At 46.1% G+C, this 17,121-nt stretch overlaps 2 protein-coding genes across 8 annotated transcripts in view; both read right to left on the bottom strand.

Moving 5' to 3' along the window:
* Positions 1 to 2,167: 2,167 nt before the first annotated feature.
* LOC116942044 (uncharacterized) lies at positions 2,168 to 6,052 on the bottom strand. The gene has a single exon (XM_032953589.2). It carries the CDS (start codon positions 5,119 to 5,121, stop codon positions 4,216 to 4,218), a length of 906 nt encoding a protein of 301 aa, XP_032809480.1. The 5' UTR covers positions 5,122 to 6,052; the 3' UTR covers positions 2,168 to 4,215.
* A 118-nt stretch (positions 6,053 to 6,170) lies between these two features.
* INTS3 (integrator complex subunit 3) overlaps positions 6,171 to 17,121 on the bottom strand; it is a 44,753-nt gene continuing 33,802 nt past the window's right edge. For 4 of the 7 annotated variants that reach the window (XM_076066879.1, XM_076066878.1, XM_076066880.1 and 1 more), the window contains exons 26-30: positions 15,192 to 15,359; positions 14,470 to 14,567; positions 12,819 to 12,890; positions 11,461 to 11,633; positions 6,171 to 10,005 (exon numbers count right to left, since the gene is read on the bottom strand). In XM_076066879.1, the coding sequence (XP_075922994.1) occupies positions 9,931 to 10,005; positions 11,461 to 11,633; positions 12,819 to 12,890; positions 14,470 to 14,567; positions 15,192 to 15,359 (586 nt within the window). In that variant the 3' untranslated portion in view covers positions 6,171 to 9,930. Of the gene's footprint in view, positions 10,006 to 11,460; positions 11,634 to 12,817; positions 12,891 to 14,469; positions 14,568 to 15,191; positions 15,360 to 17,121 lie in introns of all 7 variants that reach the window. The other 3 variants (XM_032953584.2, XM_032953581.2, XM_032953587.2) reach the window with 1 other exon arrangement.

Below are 17,121 nucleotides of genomic sequence, written 5' to 3'. Positions count from 1 at the left end.
CCACGGTGTTGAGATGTTAACTACCTCGACTGTATGCAGTAGGGCGTGGGTTCGATCACAACCCTGACGCCCGCTGTATATTTGGAGTTTGCGTGTCTCTCTTCTTACGGTCACGTGGGTTTTACTCCACGGTGTTGAGATGTTAACTACCTCGCCTGTATGCGGTAGGGCGTGGGTTCGATCCCAACCCTGACGCCCGCTGTATATTTGGAGTTTGCGTGTCTCTCTTTTTACGGTCGCGTGGATTTTTCTCCGGGTCCTCCCATTTTTCCCTCCACATTTAGAAACATACGTTTAGAATATCTGGCTGCGATAAATGTCCACGTGATGAGTCACTTCGTTGAGCTATCTTTTGCGACCAGGTTACTATTGAAAAATAACTATATAGCTAAGTGGACCTTACCTGCTAAAATAATAAAAAAATAGTTTATAGTTGTCATCGCTTCATAGTATGCCGTGCCGGCCATCATAGGTGCTCGCTAACAGCACTTGCCCCAACAGTCTGTTAAGGCTACACAAGGAATATTTGTCTTTGTATCGCACGTGTCGAAGGTGGCTAGTTGTTGTGATTGTTTGGTAGGTGCATGGAATATGAATGTAACGTTTACATTATTCAGATATGCTGTGCGATTACGTATGGGTGGAGCGTCAATGCTATGAACAGCGACCTCATGAGTTCGATCCTCGGATACGGCTGACAGCTGTGGCGAGTGATACCTGACGCAGCGCTGAGGTCACTCCATTCAACCTGCACTGCCCAGCATGGGGAGGTATGGTCAAACAACATCTATGGACGACTCAGCGTGGGGGGAGGCCTTCATCCAGCAGTGGCTTGACAAATGGATGCGTTTTAAGTATGGACCTCACCTAGCAGTGTTCGCCCTGTGGTCCTGGCTGGTCGAAACTGGTCAAAGCACTTCCAGTAATTAAGCTAATGAATATTGACAATGTCTTTACATCAAACGCACGCAATTCATCAGGCTGATGAATGGCTTTTCCGCGCTCCCATTTGAAATGTTAAACAGACGCCGTTGTTATTTGTGAGTCAGCAGGCATGAGATGCGTATGACTTTGTAGAATAATATTTTCTTTTTGAAAATCATAATTGCGGTGCATAGGCCCAAAGACGTGCAACAACATAACGGCCAAGGCAACGAAATATGGCAGTGATGGAATAGCAGATAAAAAAAACTAAGAATGATGATACCCGACGTTTGCTTACCATTAGTAGTCTCAAAATCCATTGGGATGTTTCGTGTCAATTTCACCGATGGATATTTGTATTCGTGTTGGAGGACACCCCAAAGTGCCCGGAGAATACCCGCCTGCTCGTTTAAGGGGGAAATCGCTCAGAAACGGTCAAGAATTGACGCATTTATTAACATTGAGCAACGCGATATGAACTTGAGAAAAGATGCGATTCGGGGGGAGGTGGTTCCAAAGTCGAGTGGTACCAGAAGGAGGGGAGGGCGAGGAAGATATCAGTCTTGCGTTCTACCATTGGCATGGTTGAAGCTCGTGTGGATGAGAGAAAACGGTCAATCTGGTCGAAGGAGTTCTCGACATAGGTGGAAGATATCAGTCTTGCGTTCTACCATTGGCATGGTTGAAGCTCGTGTGGATGAGAGAAAACGGTCAATCTGGTCGAAGGAGTTCTCGACATAGGTGGAGATATAAAGGCGGCGTGAGGTTCATGGGAAATGTGTGACGCAGTCGTAAGTGAAGGTGCGACCATGCAATTTCCAACTCACTCCGTTTCCTTCCACGAGAGGGCAGCTCTACAGGTCTCGCCTTGAGGATATGTTGGCCTTCTTCTTCTTCCGTGCTGGTCAGAGGTCTTGGAAGAAAGAGGTGGGGGTGGTACCCACACTTTACCCCACCGCACACGACCTACCGATCAACGAACTGTGGTGATCCCTTGTAGACTGATGGGTGGCCAGAGGCGGTGGGAGGGAGGGGAGAATTTAATAAACGTACCTATTGTATACATAGTAAGTCGACTATAGCTAACCATTAACCCACGGCAGCGTCTATAGCAGTGGTAATGATCAATAGAGTGATAAGATTGTATTATGTGATGGATTGCAGTCTCCATTCTTGGGTTCGCGGTTGGAGCGAAAATAATTTGATGATGAAAATGAAACGTTGTTGTTGATGCTGCACGAGCGATTATCCACATTAAGTTTAATAACAAAATACTCACGACAGGAACAACAGATGCATTTGACATTTTCGAAAAGCCATTATAGAAAATGATGTTCCGGGCCGCATGAAAACAAATGTCATACTTGACATGATTAACAAAAACAAAGTACTGTACACTTTTGATAATAATGTATACATTTACCCGAGAAAGCCACATCGAGGCTGAACACTCTGTTTTCAGTCGAGTCGTGCGTTTGGATATTTGGACAATTTGGATGGAAATCGGAGGGAGTACCCAGTGAAAATCCACGCATAGGTAAATCAGTCGCAACTGATGGTTTAAACGATCCACTGCCGTGCTCCGGGCCGTGTTTATGGAGAGAGGAGGGAACGTCAGGGACGTGGAATACAGAAGGCAATACATTCTCATATTAAGAAAAGTATCATTGTGTATTCACGTTATACTTTACTTTTGAGTAATATAAACAAAATCAACAACATGAGCATTGACCGCCTTTGTTAATTGCTGTAAGGGGAGAGAGGGTTGATAGGGGAGGGGTCTTTATTCTGTCCTGGTGTCCCTTGGTGGCAATTACAGTACACGTTTACCTAAATATGACCCTGGCTTTACTTCCATCTCCTAAGGCACCATGCGATCCCACGCCTACAACACATCGCAAGCCAGGTGGTCGCCCATCCAAATATTGACCACTCTTATCTCCTGCTTGGGAGTCTGAGATCGGGCACAGTGATAGTGATTTGGGTCGTAGGAATTTTTTCTGAATGAGAGATCCGTACGGATGTTTTGTAGCTTGTAGCATTGTCTCCTGGTCGTCGTGGGGTTTATTCAGACGCCCCGGTTTCCTCTCAAGCGCAAAAGCTGCATGATAAGAGAATTGACATCCTAATGCAGCAGCCCCCTGCAAAATATCTTGAGACTCTTTTTGAGGCTTTCCCCGATAAATCAGTTAATGAAATGTAACGTTACCGAAAATTATATTTACTAATCTCCAATCCCTCGTAATCAATCGCGGTTAGCGTTTTTGTGGTAATCAGTCTCAGTTCAAATTAAGTGTGAGCACGCTGCACTTGCCTGATGATTTATCACCAATAGCGCCACGTAAGAAAAACCTCGGTCTCGTGATCATTAACGTCACGCTTGACGCACGCAGATTTCCCATTCACTCAGCCCTCTCAACATCATGTAACGCGTGTTTGTCAATCATCAGACGCGTGCAACGCGTAATGTAAACATGCATCTACCACAAACTCAATACCCAACTGCATAACGCATAATTCGATTTTATTTTTTTCAAACACAAAGTTGACGCATTTCATTCCAGTGTCCCTCGCATGCGTGTGTCTGTACATGTTGATGTATATTAATAATGTGCAGCGTGTGTGTATAATGTAAGTGTGTGCATGACTATTGGCGACAATGTAAAGAAAAATTATGATGAGGAAGATGATGATGATAATTATTTAGATGATAGGGATGATGATGATGATAATAATTATTTAGATGATAGGGATGATGATGATGAGGAACAAGACGACGATGGCGGTGATGATCATGACGAAAATGAAAGATAACGTGGAAGATGATGACAAAGACGAAGATGAGAAATAATAATCATAAGATGATGATGAGGATCATGACGATAATGGTGACGATGATGGTGACGAAGATGATGATGATGATGATCATTCAATCTTTATTTTACGTGGCAATAGCGCTCTCAATAAAGTAGGCATCGGTGCACATTACAGCGGAACGGGCACGGAACGGGGGGTCGTAGAGCAGCAACGGGAATGAAAAGAGAAACCCGTCAAGACCTCAGCGGCTAACACCGAGTGAATTGCAACCGCGCGCAACAAATACCATAAGAAAAGCAAGCAGTAAATAAAATAAGTAATACGGTAAGAAACCTTTTGAGAATGATAAGGATGGTGATGCTGACGATGCGTTTACAAAACCTTGATTTAATACACTTGCAACCACAGTGGCCGAATGCAGAAATCATAATAAAAAAATGTCCTTCTTCAAACATAAACAGCGGAGGTGACTTATTATTCCCTTCCCCGACTGTCCCCTGGCTCTTGGCTCGCCTCTTTATTCTTCGCGCCGCCGCTGCCTTGTTTCATGCGTTTAATGCTGGGCAAGTGTTTTCTGATGAGGCCCCTGAACCTCGTCTTTGGCTTCTTGAAGAACCCATCGTCTGGCGGAGTCACTGTGAGAGCCGGGATGGTCTCCCAAGAGATGGCACGGCTGGCGACCAGCTCAAAATCGACAGCCAGCGCAGCACCGCAGCGCGCCTGACCAGGTACGGGATTCGATCGACTTCGGTACAATGGCAAACCTCCTCCTCCTCCTCCTACTACAGTACCACCACAGGTCCCGGCAGCTTCACCGGCCACCATCTGGCAGGCATCGCCTTGCTCCTCGTGGTCGCTCTCGAAGTAGAGGGACTCCTTCCTGCGCGTGTGAGGACTCTCCGTGACCGTGGGGAACCCGTAGGGGGTCGTGCTCTTGGGCAGGTGCGGCAGCGACATGGCCGCACGCATGAGAGGGTCGCTGGCGTCCAGGAGGTCTCCCGCCGAGCTCCCCGACGCCGTCTTGGCCCCATGCCTCCTCCTCATCACGGGGTCAGATTGGCTGAGGGTGCGGCTCAGCGAGGGCACCCCCAACGTCGCGTCGTCGCGTCCGGCTGCGTCGGCGGCGGAGGCAGTTGCGGGCGGAGGCACCACCAGCACCACTTCCAGCGAGGGGATGATAAACTGTGGGATTCTGCCCGGAGTGACCACCATGCCGAAAGCTGCCGCTTCCTTGCCCTGCTGTTGCTGCTGCTGCTGCTGCAGAGATGTCTTCTCATCTGAGGTCTTGCCCGGAGGCTTGAGAGATCTGATCATGTTCCACATGACAGCTGCGTTGGCTGCCTCTCGCCAGGAGGCGCGTCGACTCTGCGATGGAACCATGGGCGTTTGGGATGACGAGTTTTATTCTTATATATATTTTATCGTTCAACTTTCCCCCCCACCTCTCTCCTCTGTATCCTTTTTCCTCTGACGCTGGTTCCCTGCAGCGTGACGCCCCAGCGCTCTGTCTCAGCGAAATGAGGAGCGAGCGAGGTGTGCTGGCTGTTACTTATAGCTGCAAGCTCTCTCACTCACTCCACTCGGCGCTTCCTCCCGCCCTCTCGACCATCAGCCAACCAGCCAATGCACCTCAACAACAATCACGACGACGATGGTGATAATAACGCCACGAAGCACGGCAATTATTTGCCTGCTTACCTGTCGAATGAGCTTCATAGCTTATCGGATTCCGCCAGTATAAATAAATATTCTGATCATCACAACCACTTGCCACCATCATCTATTGTATATATATCCACTGCTGGATAAATACCTTATCTTCGTCATTGTCCAACCTGCTACTTGTTCACTTCTATACTTAATACATTTTATCCTCATCCACTTCCAGGATACAAAATAATCACGGCCAATATACGTTAACAAGAGAAAAACGCAAACAATACGCCTGCCTCCTTCACGCTTCTCTCTCTCTCCAGATAACAAATTAAAGTCGTTTTATCTTTTTTACACATTCCATCGGCCAGACGGGCTTCTGCGAGTCAATGTCCGTGGCCGATGGTATGTGTAAATATACTTTTGTATTTTATGTGCGCGCCGAGAAAGATATGGGAAGGTGTATTGGCGGCAGCCTTACTGCTGAAATCGATAGGACGAGATAGACCATACGCCTTGAAAGGTGTATCAGATAGCTTTGCTCACTTCCACTGTGAGTGGTGGAAATTCCACGTTGCTGTTACGAGAAATTGTCTCGAGGAGTAACAACTTGACCGAAAATTCCCACAAAAGGGGGCAATCTTTTTGCTGAACCAAAAAAACGAAATCTCCATATGCAGGTGCGTGAGAGTTGTATGTTGAGATTAGTTGCAATAGGCGAACATGGGCAAAATGACACCCACAACGCGAACAAAAATCACCATAACACAAGCGGGTATTGACAACGTTGTATTGTTTTCTCGTTATGTTACAAATGTGGCTTTCAATGTATTCTAACATGTACATAACATGTAACATGTGCACAGTACGGAAAAAGACACATCCAGAAATGTTTGCAAGCCACCTTTTTAAACTTTTCATTATCTGGTTGTGTAAAATATACATTTTCCTTTTTTTTAAAGCCTACGTCAGCAATTTACAGCATACCTGGTAGCCCCCCCCCCCACCCGCTCCCACCGACCCCCATCACCTGCCGTGCACCAACTTCCATACAATAATAATAAAAACTATAATACACCTGTGCGACTGCAGATTCCGAAACACACCTGCTTTACAAAGGCCTCTGAAGGCACCGACCGTTCAGGTTGACGGCAAAAGGTCGCGGGCTACAGTACTTCAGTCTCCTGCTGCCTTCAGTCCTATTTTTACATTTTGACAAGTCGCCACGCTACCTCGCTGAAAGATGTTCAACCGTCGCGCTTAACAGCTCGAGAAACCAAACGTAGCGATACACCAACAATTAGCAGCAGCAAAACATCCGCCGCGGGTTTTTTCCTTTTGAGAGGGCGTAACCTGACCTGGAGGCGGGACAACTACGTACCATGGACCAGTTGGTTTGTTGCTTGTGCTCACTAGACAGCTTCAATTTGATGGATGGATGTTCAGTGACTGAAAGATGTTTATTCATCGCCATATCGCTATCGAAGTAGTTTAAAGGCGTTTTCCCCACCACTGCGAGTTTAGCTCGGGGAAACAAAGAGCGTGTTACAATGGGATGAGTCACTGCGTATATGGTGGCCTTTCTGTGTTGCGCAGCTGTGGCGTTGAAAAAGGTGCCGAAATCAGTGCTGTTGTCTCAAGTAGTGGCCAATGGGAGCAATACGTCGCTTAAATGGTGGATTCCGACCGAACCAATTAATGCTGTCATGGTACAGCCAAGGGCAATTACAGCGTGCATCTCCAGCGGCAACGGAATCGGCTCTTTGATGAACACCCACTGGTTGGGTGATAGCAGCCCGACTCCCATCACTGCACCAAATCTCCTGACCAGTGCGTGAGTCACGTGGACGAGCAGTGTGCTTCATTACGAGAACACATTATTTGCCAAACCACACCTCCTTCCTGATGCATTTTATCTTCGTCACTTTTACCATTCTGCATGTGGTTTGCACAACCGCCGAAAAGCGAGGTTAAGCGCTAAATGCACTTCGCCGAATTTTTGTACAATTTTGACCAAAGAATGTCAACATCTAGATTATCAACGAGGTAAAAAAAATCGCAAATGCAATGTTTTTCGCCATTTCGTCAACATTCTGCAGTGGCGGCCCTAAGTGTTTAATGCGGTAATGTGAGCTGCGTGTGTGGTTGGGTGAACGTATGAGGGTAACAGCGGTTGATTCACGGTCTGTAACCAGTGCCCAAAGCACTGCGCGTGGTGCGCTTTCCGGGGCTGTGTGGCGTCTTAACTGCCGTCTGGTGGCCATGAGGGAATGGGCTTCTCAGAACCTTCATTTAAATATTAGAACTTCCAAAATGAACAAAAACTTATTCTTGGTTCTTTCGGTAAAGTCACGTAGAAGGGAAACAATAAAATAAAAATATAAAACGATAAAATTCTCACGCCGTTTCGACTGCAACACAAGCAATCATCATCAGGTGTGAAAACCACAGCAATAAAATTTGAAAAAAGTGGCGGTTTTTTTAACGTTAGCACCACGGAGAGCGATTTGACAGTTTGTTCAGATGGACGAGTCCATCTATGTTCGGCAAAGAGGGGGGAAACGAAAATAATGGATGTGGTCTGAAAGCCACAGTAAGCGTGAACAATCAATTAAGACCCGAAATGGTTTATCAAATCCTTCCAATGATTGCTAAGCCAAAATCCATCTTCTCGGTTGAAATTGTCTCTGTGTTTGTATATGTGGATAGCCTCATGAACGAATCTCTCATGGTAGCCAGATGGCTTGCAAAGAATCTGTCTTGGAGAAGTCAATGTCATAGATGGACTCATCCATCTGAACTGTTAAATCGCTCTCCGTGGTGCTAACGTTAAAAATAACCACCACTTTTTTCAAATTTTCTTGCTGTGGTTTTCACACCTGATGATTGCTTGTGTTGCAGTCGAAACGTCGTGAGAACTTTTTTTTTATTATTTTATTGTTTCCTTTCTAGGTGACTTCACCGAAAGAACCAAGAATATGAATCCCTGCAGTCATGAAAGCTTTAAATCAAAACAAAAACTTTTTAAAGAAATTACTAAATGTTCCCTTACAGTGGCACTCGATTTAAACGTCTTAACAAGAAGCTGCTCAGAACTTTTCCCAAATATTTGATTCAAAGTTACTTCAGATTTGTACAAATTTGCATGCTTTACAATAACGGACGCTATTCTGCAGAATGTTAATGTGACATTTACCTTAAAACCCTGTTGTCAACACTGACCACTTTAGAAAACAGAACTGAGTTGGCTAAAAGTAGTCATGATTGTTGTATACACATCTGTATTTTTACTTTTGTCATCAGCAGCGCACCAAGTTAAAATACGATTTTTATATACACGTGTGCCTTTCACGCTACCACTTTTAGATGCATCAATTAAAATAAAACAACATGTGAACTGTCTCGTTTATTTTGCATTCAAGGCTACACGTTTATAATCGAGTCTGGAATTGTGACTTTTTTCACAGAACAATTTCCACTACTTAAATGTTGTCCACATTTCGAGTGACATTTCGTTTGTCTGTATCCATATATAGCACAGATATTTAAATTATCAACACCCACCGTTCTGCCGTCAAAAAGAGTGACGCTGATCTATCGATTGATTTTTTTTTATATAGAAGACAAGTAAGAATGTTAAAAATCCCTGAAAGAGTTGCACGCGGCACTTTGGAATGTCATCATTTTGATCATTAGTGCGCGGCCCATCTGAAAGGGTAGCGATAAAAGGACAAGTGCCATAGGGGGAAGTAACGTGTTTAAACGTGTTCAACAGCATCTTCACTGAGGCCACCTTTGCCGCTCGCCTCGTGAGGTAATTATTTATTGCTGCCGTATTTTGCCAGGAGCGAGTTTTCAAATGGATTCTTGGAGCTTGCCGTGAACCTGTGCCTTCACTGCATTATCCGTCGACTTTTTATTGGCGTTGGAATCCAGGGCTGAGTATCATGCATCCACGGTATTGTTTGGAGAAGCATTCCACGACTCATTCACAAGCAGCGCTGGTTCCGGGCCGAGGGATGGATTTTTCAACCTAAGTCGAGGCCTCTGCTTTTAGAAGGATTGGGGCAAAATGTTGTGAATCTGAGACAGGCTTCCACCCAACCGTGGAGCGTTCAAAGAATATAGATGGTAAGAAAAACATCCAAGTTACAAAACAATCTTGATTTACTGAAATTTGCCGTGTCATGATGACGAACGCAGCCGGTTAGTTGAGCGTTTGTTGAAATGCAATTCAAAACTGACCAAAATGTGATCGTTTAAAAAAGATAAGCACAAATTCAAGCCGACTTCCATAATTGGGGTTTTTTCTCTCTCTTCAACCGCTTCCATTCTACGTTTGAGTACTAAGACATAGGACAGGGCCGCAGCTGCCGTCCGAAGCCCTTTGCATCTGGGGCGTGAGCAGAAAGAATCCGGTGACTCGCTACGCTGTGTGGGAGTGAAACTGTCAATCTCTTCTCATCACCGTACTGCAAAGTGTTTGGATCTGTCGTGCGGTAGGAGCACGTTTCAACACAAGGCCCGCGACATGGCTCAGTCACTGTCCGATCCCATGGCTGAAGGTTTCCTTTTCCTCTTGTGAGTTTTGGGTTTTGTGTCTTCCTCCTCCTGCAAGTGAAAGCCACAAACAATGATTTAAAAGCAATGACGTAAACTATTACACTTAAATTTTACACGCAGGTTTTTACGGTCAATATTATGATTCATAATTGATTTCTTTTGGGTTAGGTCGTGCCATATGAGCTTAACGGGAGGGCACTCATTTAGCACTTGTCCCTTTAACATCATCAGTCAAGACCTATCTACTGCTGGATGAAGACCTCCCTGAGCCGCTGTCACCTCTCAAGGTTCTGCATTGCAACAATCCATCCTCACTCTGATCATGAAGTATGGTGAAATAACCTCCACAAATTCTTTGGGTCTTTCGGTAAAGCCACGTAGATAGAAAAATAATACAATTATCATGACGTTTTGATTGCAACACAAGCAATCGTCATCAGGTATTTTTTTTCACCTGATGACGATTGCTTGTGTTGCGATCGAAACATCGTGATAATTTGATTATTTTTCTATCTACGTGACTTTACCGAAAGACCCTAAGAATATTAATTCCTGCAGTCACGAAAGCTTTAAGTCAAGATTTAACCTCCACAAAACGCATAAAACATGAGGAAGCCCTCATCCAGCAGTGGACTCACACAAGGCACAATGAATCCATAATAGAAGTTTTTACTGATAGGAACCTCCTGGTTACACCACCAGCCCACAGGCGATTATTGTGTCCGTCCGTCGTGCATCCAAAAATGGGAGGGATGGGGCTGGGTGGAGAGGGGAGGGTGGGGAGGGGCTGGATGGGGAGGGAGGGGCTGGGTGGGGAGGGAGGGGCTGGGTGGGGAGGGGAGGGTGGGGAGGGTGGGGAAGGGCTGGGTGGGGAGGGTGGGGAGGGGCTGGGTGGGGAGGGGCTGGTCACCCTGTATGTCCGCCCTCACAGTCGGGCATATTTGCGGAATACACCACGCCGCCGTTGACCCTGGCCATTGACCGAGCAACCCAAAGTTCCTACCAGCTCCCTCCGCAGGAATGTGTTCTTTAGGATTACATCGCGTAAAAATAAATGTATCGTTAAAACCGCCACCACCCGACACAGACAATTAGTAAGGTTTGTCACCTAAACGAAACATGCCAATTCGTTACGAGTACAGCACATCGGTGTGTTGGAGAGGAAACACGCAACATTTACAATTCGAGCATGGCGTTTCTCCAGTAATTACAACTAGCATCATAAGGCGACAGCCACATTTGCGGAGAAATCCTGTGTCGGGTGGTAGTGGGTTTAACAACACATTTATATTTATGCGATCTAACCCTAAAAAAAAAACCTCTTATGGATAATATTGGTCGCGAAAGCCTACGTGTTTAATGTACAATGAATATAACACCCACGAATGTCAACGATAGCAACCGCAACGACCGACGGTAAAAGTCAAGTGATCCGCTGGGAAAACAGTGGGCCCTCGTGCAAGGTAAAAGAACCTTTGGTCAATTGCAGGAGCTGCCGCTCACCGATTGGCTGCTGCCAGACGACTCCTCCTCATTGCTGGCGGGGGGCGGAGCCTTCTTGCTGCGGGGGCTTGTGGCGGCCGCCCCCTTCCGTCGATTTCTCGTGGGTTTTGACGAATCCTCAAAGTCCTCGGCAAGCGCGAACAGATCGCTGAACCTGACGCGAACATCCCGCCCGCAGTCCCAAAGTCCAGAGCAAATAAACATAACATTAATATTCACGGTCAAGGTCAAAAGGTCATCGTGGCCAATGTCACCAGACCTTGCTACCATTTCCTGCCACCTGACCTTCAAGGCTCCCTCATTGGGCTTCTCCTTTCTTACTACTCTCTGGGCACCACTAATACCCATCTCTGTCACCCGGCCCCTCTCCTCCATTCTGCACACGTGTCAGAACCATCGCAACCTCCTCTTCCTGATTATATCGACAACACATCGGTTCCACATTGTGTGATGAATCTGTACTTGTGTAGGGAAGTAGTGGGTGACGTCATGTCACGCTCGCCCTCGGAGAATGGCGTCGCAGAACGTGACGTCAGGCGGACCCTGGGGGGACGGTGACGTCATGCCCCAGGGGGGTATTTAAAGGGGGACCCGGGGATGTAACAGGGGTCGTCAGGGGTAGGAGTGGGGACTCAGGGGAGCTGATCCTCACCCGAGGCTAGGGGAGGCCACTCCGCCCGACGGGCCGAGGATGGGGTTGTAGGGAATCTGGGTACCCCTGTCCCCTGAGGAGTTATCGCTAGGGGGGTGGGTAGGTGTAAGCCCCTAAACACACTTTGGCGTAAGCCCCCAATAAACGTGGCGTGAGCCCCTAACAGGAACCTGCCTCGGAGTCGTCATTTACGCCGCAACACTTGTATTAACTAGTTGCTTGGACTAACCGATGGATAACTTTAACATGAACGATTACTTAATTGAACGATGTACATTTGCACAATGAACCTCAAGATCAATGGAATATGAATTTCAGTGAACATAGATGTTGTCAGCCTCTGTAATACAACTCTCTGTCAGCACACTCATTATTGCATAAATAACGGTCGGTCTCTTGTTCTCCTATGTTGTCCCTAATGTCTGGAACTCCCTCCCCCTGATCGTCTTCACCACCGACTCTCCTCCCTCTCAATCCAGGCTCAAAACCATCCTCTTCTCTTCCTCCTCCTCTGCATCTGAAGAGCTGCTTCTCTCATCACACCCAACCCTCTGCCAACCCTCACTTAGCCCTCCTTGCATGTTCACCTGCACTGCTCATGCATGTTGACAGGTGGTCGCATTTAAGACCCTAAACAAGTCCAAACATCATTGTACTGTACGGCACAAATCACAGTGGAGCAAACGCGCCGGTGTTGCGTTTCACCTTGATTTCTGCCCTTCGTCGCAGCTTGCCTGAACGTGCTGCAAGGCTTGCAGAATCGGCGTCTGTGCGAAAACTGAGCGGCACAGGGTGGGGGGGGGTAGGGAGTGTGAGGGGAATAAATAAATTAATAACACCGACTGGCTAAGCTCTAAACGGCTCACAGACTCGGGGGGACGAGGTTTTGTGGATGCTTTCTGGCATCCAGGGGACAAAGGGAATGTGAGCAGCCAAAATGAGGCTTCTCACGTCGCCGGCGCTCTGCTGGGGAGATTCGGTCCCAGGTCTCCCCATGCAAAAGAGACTTTGGGTCTCATGTGGACTCGCACACTTGCTTCTACATGCAGCCGACACATTACGAACATATCATCAAGTACAACTTATCACAGGCGTGGATTGAACCGAATGGAAAATTATGAAACGCCAGTTTAACAGCACCGGCAATGGATTTACCGGTCTAACATTTGGAAATGATCACCATATAGATATATTTTTTAATGTATTCATTTATACACCTCTTGAGCAAACATTTTTAGAATTAAGATTTTCACTCAGCCATAAGCTAAATATGATGATGTACAAGATACCCGTGTTTGATTGATTTTTGTAAAAGCTCCATCACGGCCACCCCATGTTTGGTCACGATGAAGGTGCTGCTTTAACCGTGAACGCCTTAGAATTCAATGATACATTACCGACGATGATTACTATGTTTGTTTACACAGGAAAGCTTCACAGAATCTAATGAATATTCTTTGTGTGAAGAGGGTCCTGCCAATTTTTCACAGTCGGGAGCAATGATTGCTTTGTAGATTCCAGTTGAACGTATATAACCAAATAAACACGCATCACCTATCATCCTACAGTGTGATCTTTGACTTTGTGTGACTCGGTGACATTCGTCTGAACGTGCTGCAAGGCACTCATTCCACACAAAGTGCTTGCCACAAATGAACCACAATCCCTTGCTAATCTCAAGGAGCATAAACCATAACACAAACTCCGGTCATCCTCACAGCTGCTTTTGGCAAGCCATCGAACAGAGACACATTGCACGCTTTCAGATGCGCCGCTGTGCCTGTCTGGAATGTTCTTCCTTCTGAAATTAGGAAGGCACAAGAGCTATGCACATTTAAATCTAGATTGAAAACTCATTTCTTTAGAACTGCTTTTGTGTTTAGTCTGTTGTCCTTCTCCCACACCTCCGATTAGCACAAATAGCCACGTACGGTGCGAAAGATCAACATACATACTTAATTCTGTATGCATCCTAACAAATCAGCCTGAACATACCCAATCTCATGAAATCTTTGAGCAAAGCAGAGTTAGAGCTGGGTTAGTACTTGGATCGGAGACTGCCTGGGAATACCATGTCTTGCAGGTCTGCGCTGCTATGGTGGCCAGATCGCAAAACAGCGATGGAGCTTGGAATCTATCTGTGCAAAGCTCCGCATGTAACACCCTTAAAACCATGGGCTTTATCGAGGCACCTTGCTTTCCTCCAACGTGCCCCACATACACTCATTAATAGTCAAACATCTCAATAAAGGGCCCTTGTGAAAAGAGCCTTTAGATTGAGTGAGCCTTTGTTTGGGTAAATAATGGGCTTTGATTTTCTTATTATCATCATGACTACACAGCTCTGGGAGGCTCACAGGTTTGCCGGGGGCTGCAGACGAGTCGCAAGTTGTCGAGGTGTTCGAGCATCTGTTCCACAGTCAGCTGCGTCAGCTTGCTGCTCGAGCTGCGCAAACTATCACATCGCAGCACGATAGAAGAATACGGCGTCAACAACAACAGCAGCAGCATTACATCAACAACAAAACAACAACAAAACTGAGTCGAGATGTAACGGTGCATCGATGGATCGATCGTCGTTTTTACTCTTGCCAGTTGTGTTGAATCATGTTTGTTAGACTTTTTGATTTTGGAATTGAGACAATTAATTTAATTTGCTGGGGTACGGTCAGGGCTTGAATCATTACACCTCCACAAGCGAGCGTAGCCCTCCACGTACACCTCACTCTGGTGCGAGAACGGCGACCTGCAGAACAGGAGCCTAACCTCAGGGGAATAAAATGCTGCCCCTCGTTTAAATTATTTGGTTGACCATGTGACTCTTACTCGCCGTGTCACAGCTATTGAGCGCGCACAGTTTGAGTTTCTGGGATCAGCTCCGTTGTGCCTAGAAGCTTTAAACGTATATGTTTGTGCTCGGGTCTCATACTTTTTTTCAATATTAGTTGGGTTTTTTTTGGGGCTGCTTGGAACTTTCTTTCCAGGCTGACCATCTCGAATTCACCATGCCGGCAAGTGCAAAAGCCAAAAGGGCATGCCTGGCACAAAAGGCGCGGATTGTTGATCGAGGTGGTCTCACCTCTGCCGTTTGCGTGGCGGAGTGTTGTTCTTGATGAGCAGCGACTTGACATGCTCCGCGAGGATCTCCTCATGTTTGACGGCCCAGTGGCGCAGGATGCTCGTGGTGAAGTGGTCCTCCCGGTGGCACGGGCGGCTCAACACCAGCTTCACCATCTCCTCCATCGGCCTGCGCCATCGGAGAGAGCGAGGGCAAGAAGGGTCGGCACAATGGGGAATGTAGATAGAATGATGCTCCCGTGGGTTTTATTGCCAACCATGTATGTATGTTGAGCTTCTTTCGCAGTGTACATAGCAAATCGTGTTAATCTGAGGTGCGAGGGAAGGACAACAATCTAAACACAAAAAGCAGTATGAAAGAAAAGAGTTTTCAATCTAGATTAAAAAGTGCATTGCTCAAGTGGCTTCCTAATATTGGAAGAGGGTTCCAGACGGCCGCAGAAGCGCATCTAAAAGCACGTGATGCAGTGACCGTCTTTGTTCGATGGCTTGCCAAAAGCCGACGCGAGGATGACCGGAGTTCACGTGATGGTTTATGCTCCTTGATGAGATCAGCAAGGTACTGTGGTTCATTTGTGGAAAGCACTTTGTGTGTAATGAGCGTGACCTTATAATGTATTCATTCGGCAACCGGAAGCCAATGGAGCTGGGCGAGCACTGGACAGGCATGGTTGGATCTTGCAGTACCCACGTTGTCTGGTGTCCCTTACAATTCCAGGTCTGCTTTGCTAAAATACTTCTTGCCTCATTGGGATCTGGAATTTAATTGAGTTCCAATCATATGTCAAGAAGTTTCAAAAGGGTCTCAAGTAGTTTCAAAAGGGTCTCTGAGTAGTTTCAAAAGGGTCTCAAGTAGTTTCAAGGAAGATGCAAGCAAGAAAGTTGATGGCTCTCCTTTTATACTCTTTGGTTCTTTCGGTAAAGTCACGTAGGTAGAAATAAAAAATAAAGTTGATCAAATGACGACGTTTCGGAGGCAACACAAGCTTCCGTCATCAGGTGTAGCTAGCACAGCAACATTACTGTGTGTTGCCTCCGAAGCGTCGTGATTTGATTACGTTCATTTTTTATTTCTACCTACGTGACTTTACCGAAAGAACCAAAGAGTATGGATCATTACAGTCACGAAAACTTCAAATCAAGGCTCTAATTTTGTAGACAAGTAATTATTCTGCATGTTCTGATACATTCAGGAGCCAAAGTGTCACCCAAGTACTATAACAATAATAATATCGACTTAAAGCTTCGGTGGCTGCAGGAATTCATATTCTTTGGTTCTTTCGGTAAAGCCACGTAGATTGGAGATGACAATTGCTTGTGTTGCGATCGAAACGTCGTGATATTTTTTCTATCTACGTGGCTTTACCGAAAGAACCAAATAATAACACTACATTTATAAATAATATAAGTAATTTTTCAATCTACTGCTGGATGAAAGTGTCCTCATGCTGTGTCAGTCACAGCAGTTATTTGACCGGACTTCTCACACTGTGGGTTTTGCGAAGGGAGGGGCCCAGGATGGATTTTGGATATCAGCCACCACCAATGTCAGCCATTTCTGGGATTCGAACTCTGGTCACTACGCTCATAGTGCAGCGCGTGAACTTCTACACCTGCGCTCCCTCATGGTGACTGCTTACAATGGCATGACGATTTTTTTAAATGGGCATTGAAGAGATTCAGTTCTAAGTGATTTAGCCATTCAATTGCTTTATCTGAGAGTTGGTGAATTGCAAATTTACTGCCTTCAAATTTTAATCTGGGGCAGTGTGAGTTCATATGCTCCATGGTTCGGTGTTTGTAGCCACAGTCGCACAAATAATTATATTTGCCTTTGTGCATAATAAAACTCCTGTGTGTGTGTGACTTCAGCATGACATGCTTAACCACAACTTTAAAGTCATTTTTAATCTTTAATGAACCTTCAAACT

Source organism: Petromyzon marinus, chromosome 13 (genome assembly GCF_048934315.1).
Source record: "Petromyzon marinus isolate PM22_M1 ecotype Great Lakes invasive population chromosome 13, UKy_Petmar_22M1.pri1.0, whole genome shotgun sequence".
NCBI lineage: Eukaryota > Metazoa > Chordata > Hyperoartia > Petromyzontiformes > Petromyzontidae > Petromyzon > Petromyzon marinus.
Note: the sequence above shows the minus strand (reverse complement) of the source record. Positions and strands in the feature narration are given on the sequence as shown.

Excerpts from the sequence above, each read along its gene's own strand:
- LOC116942044 (XM_032953589.2), bottom strand. The coding sequence starts at position 5,121 with ATGGTTCCATCGCAGAGTCGACGCGCCTCCTGGCGAGAGGCAGCCAAC.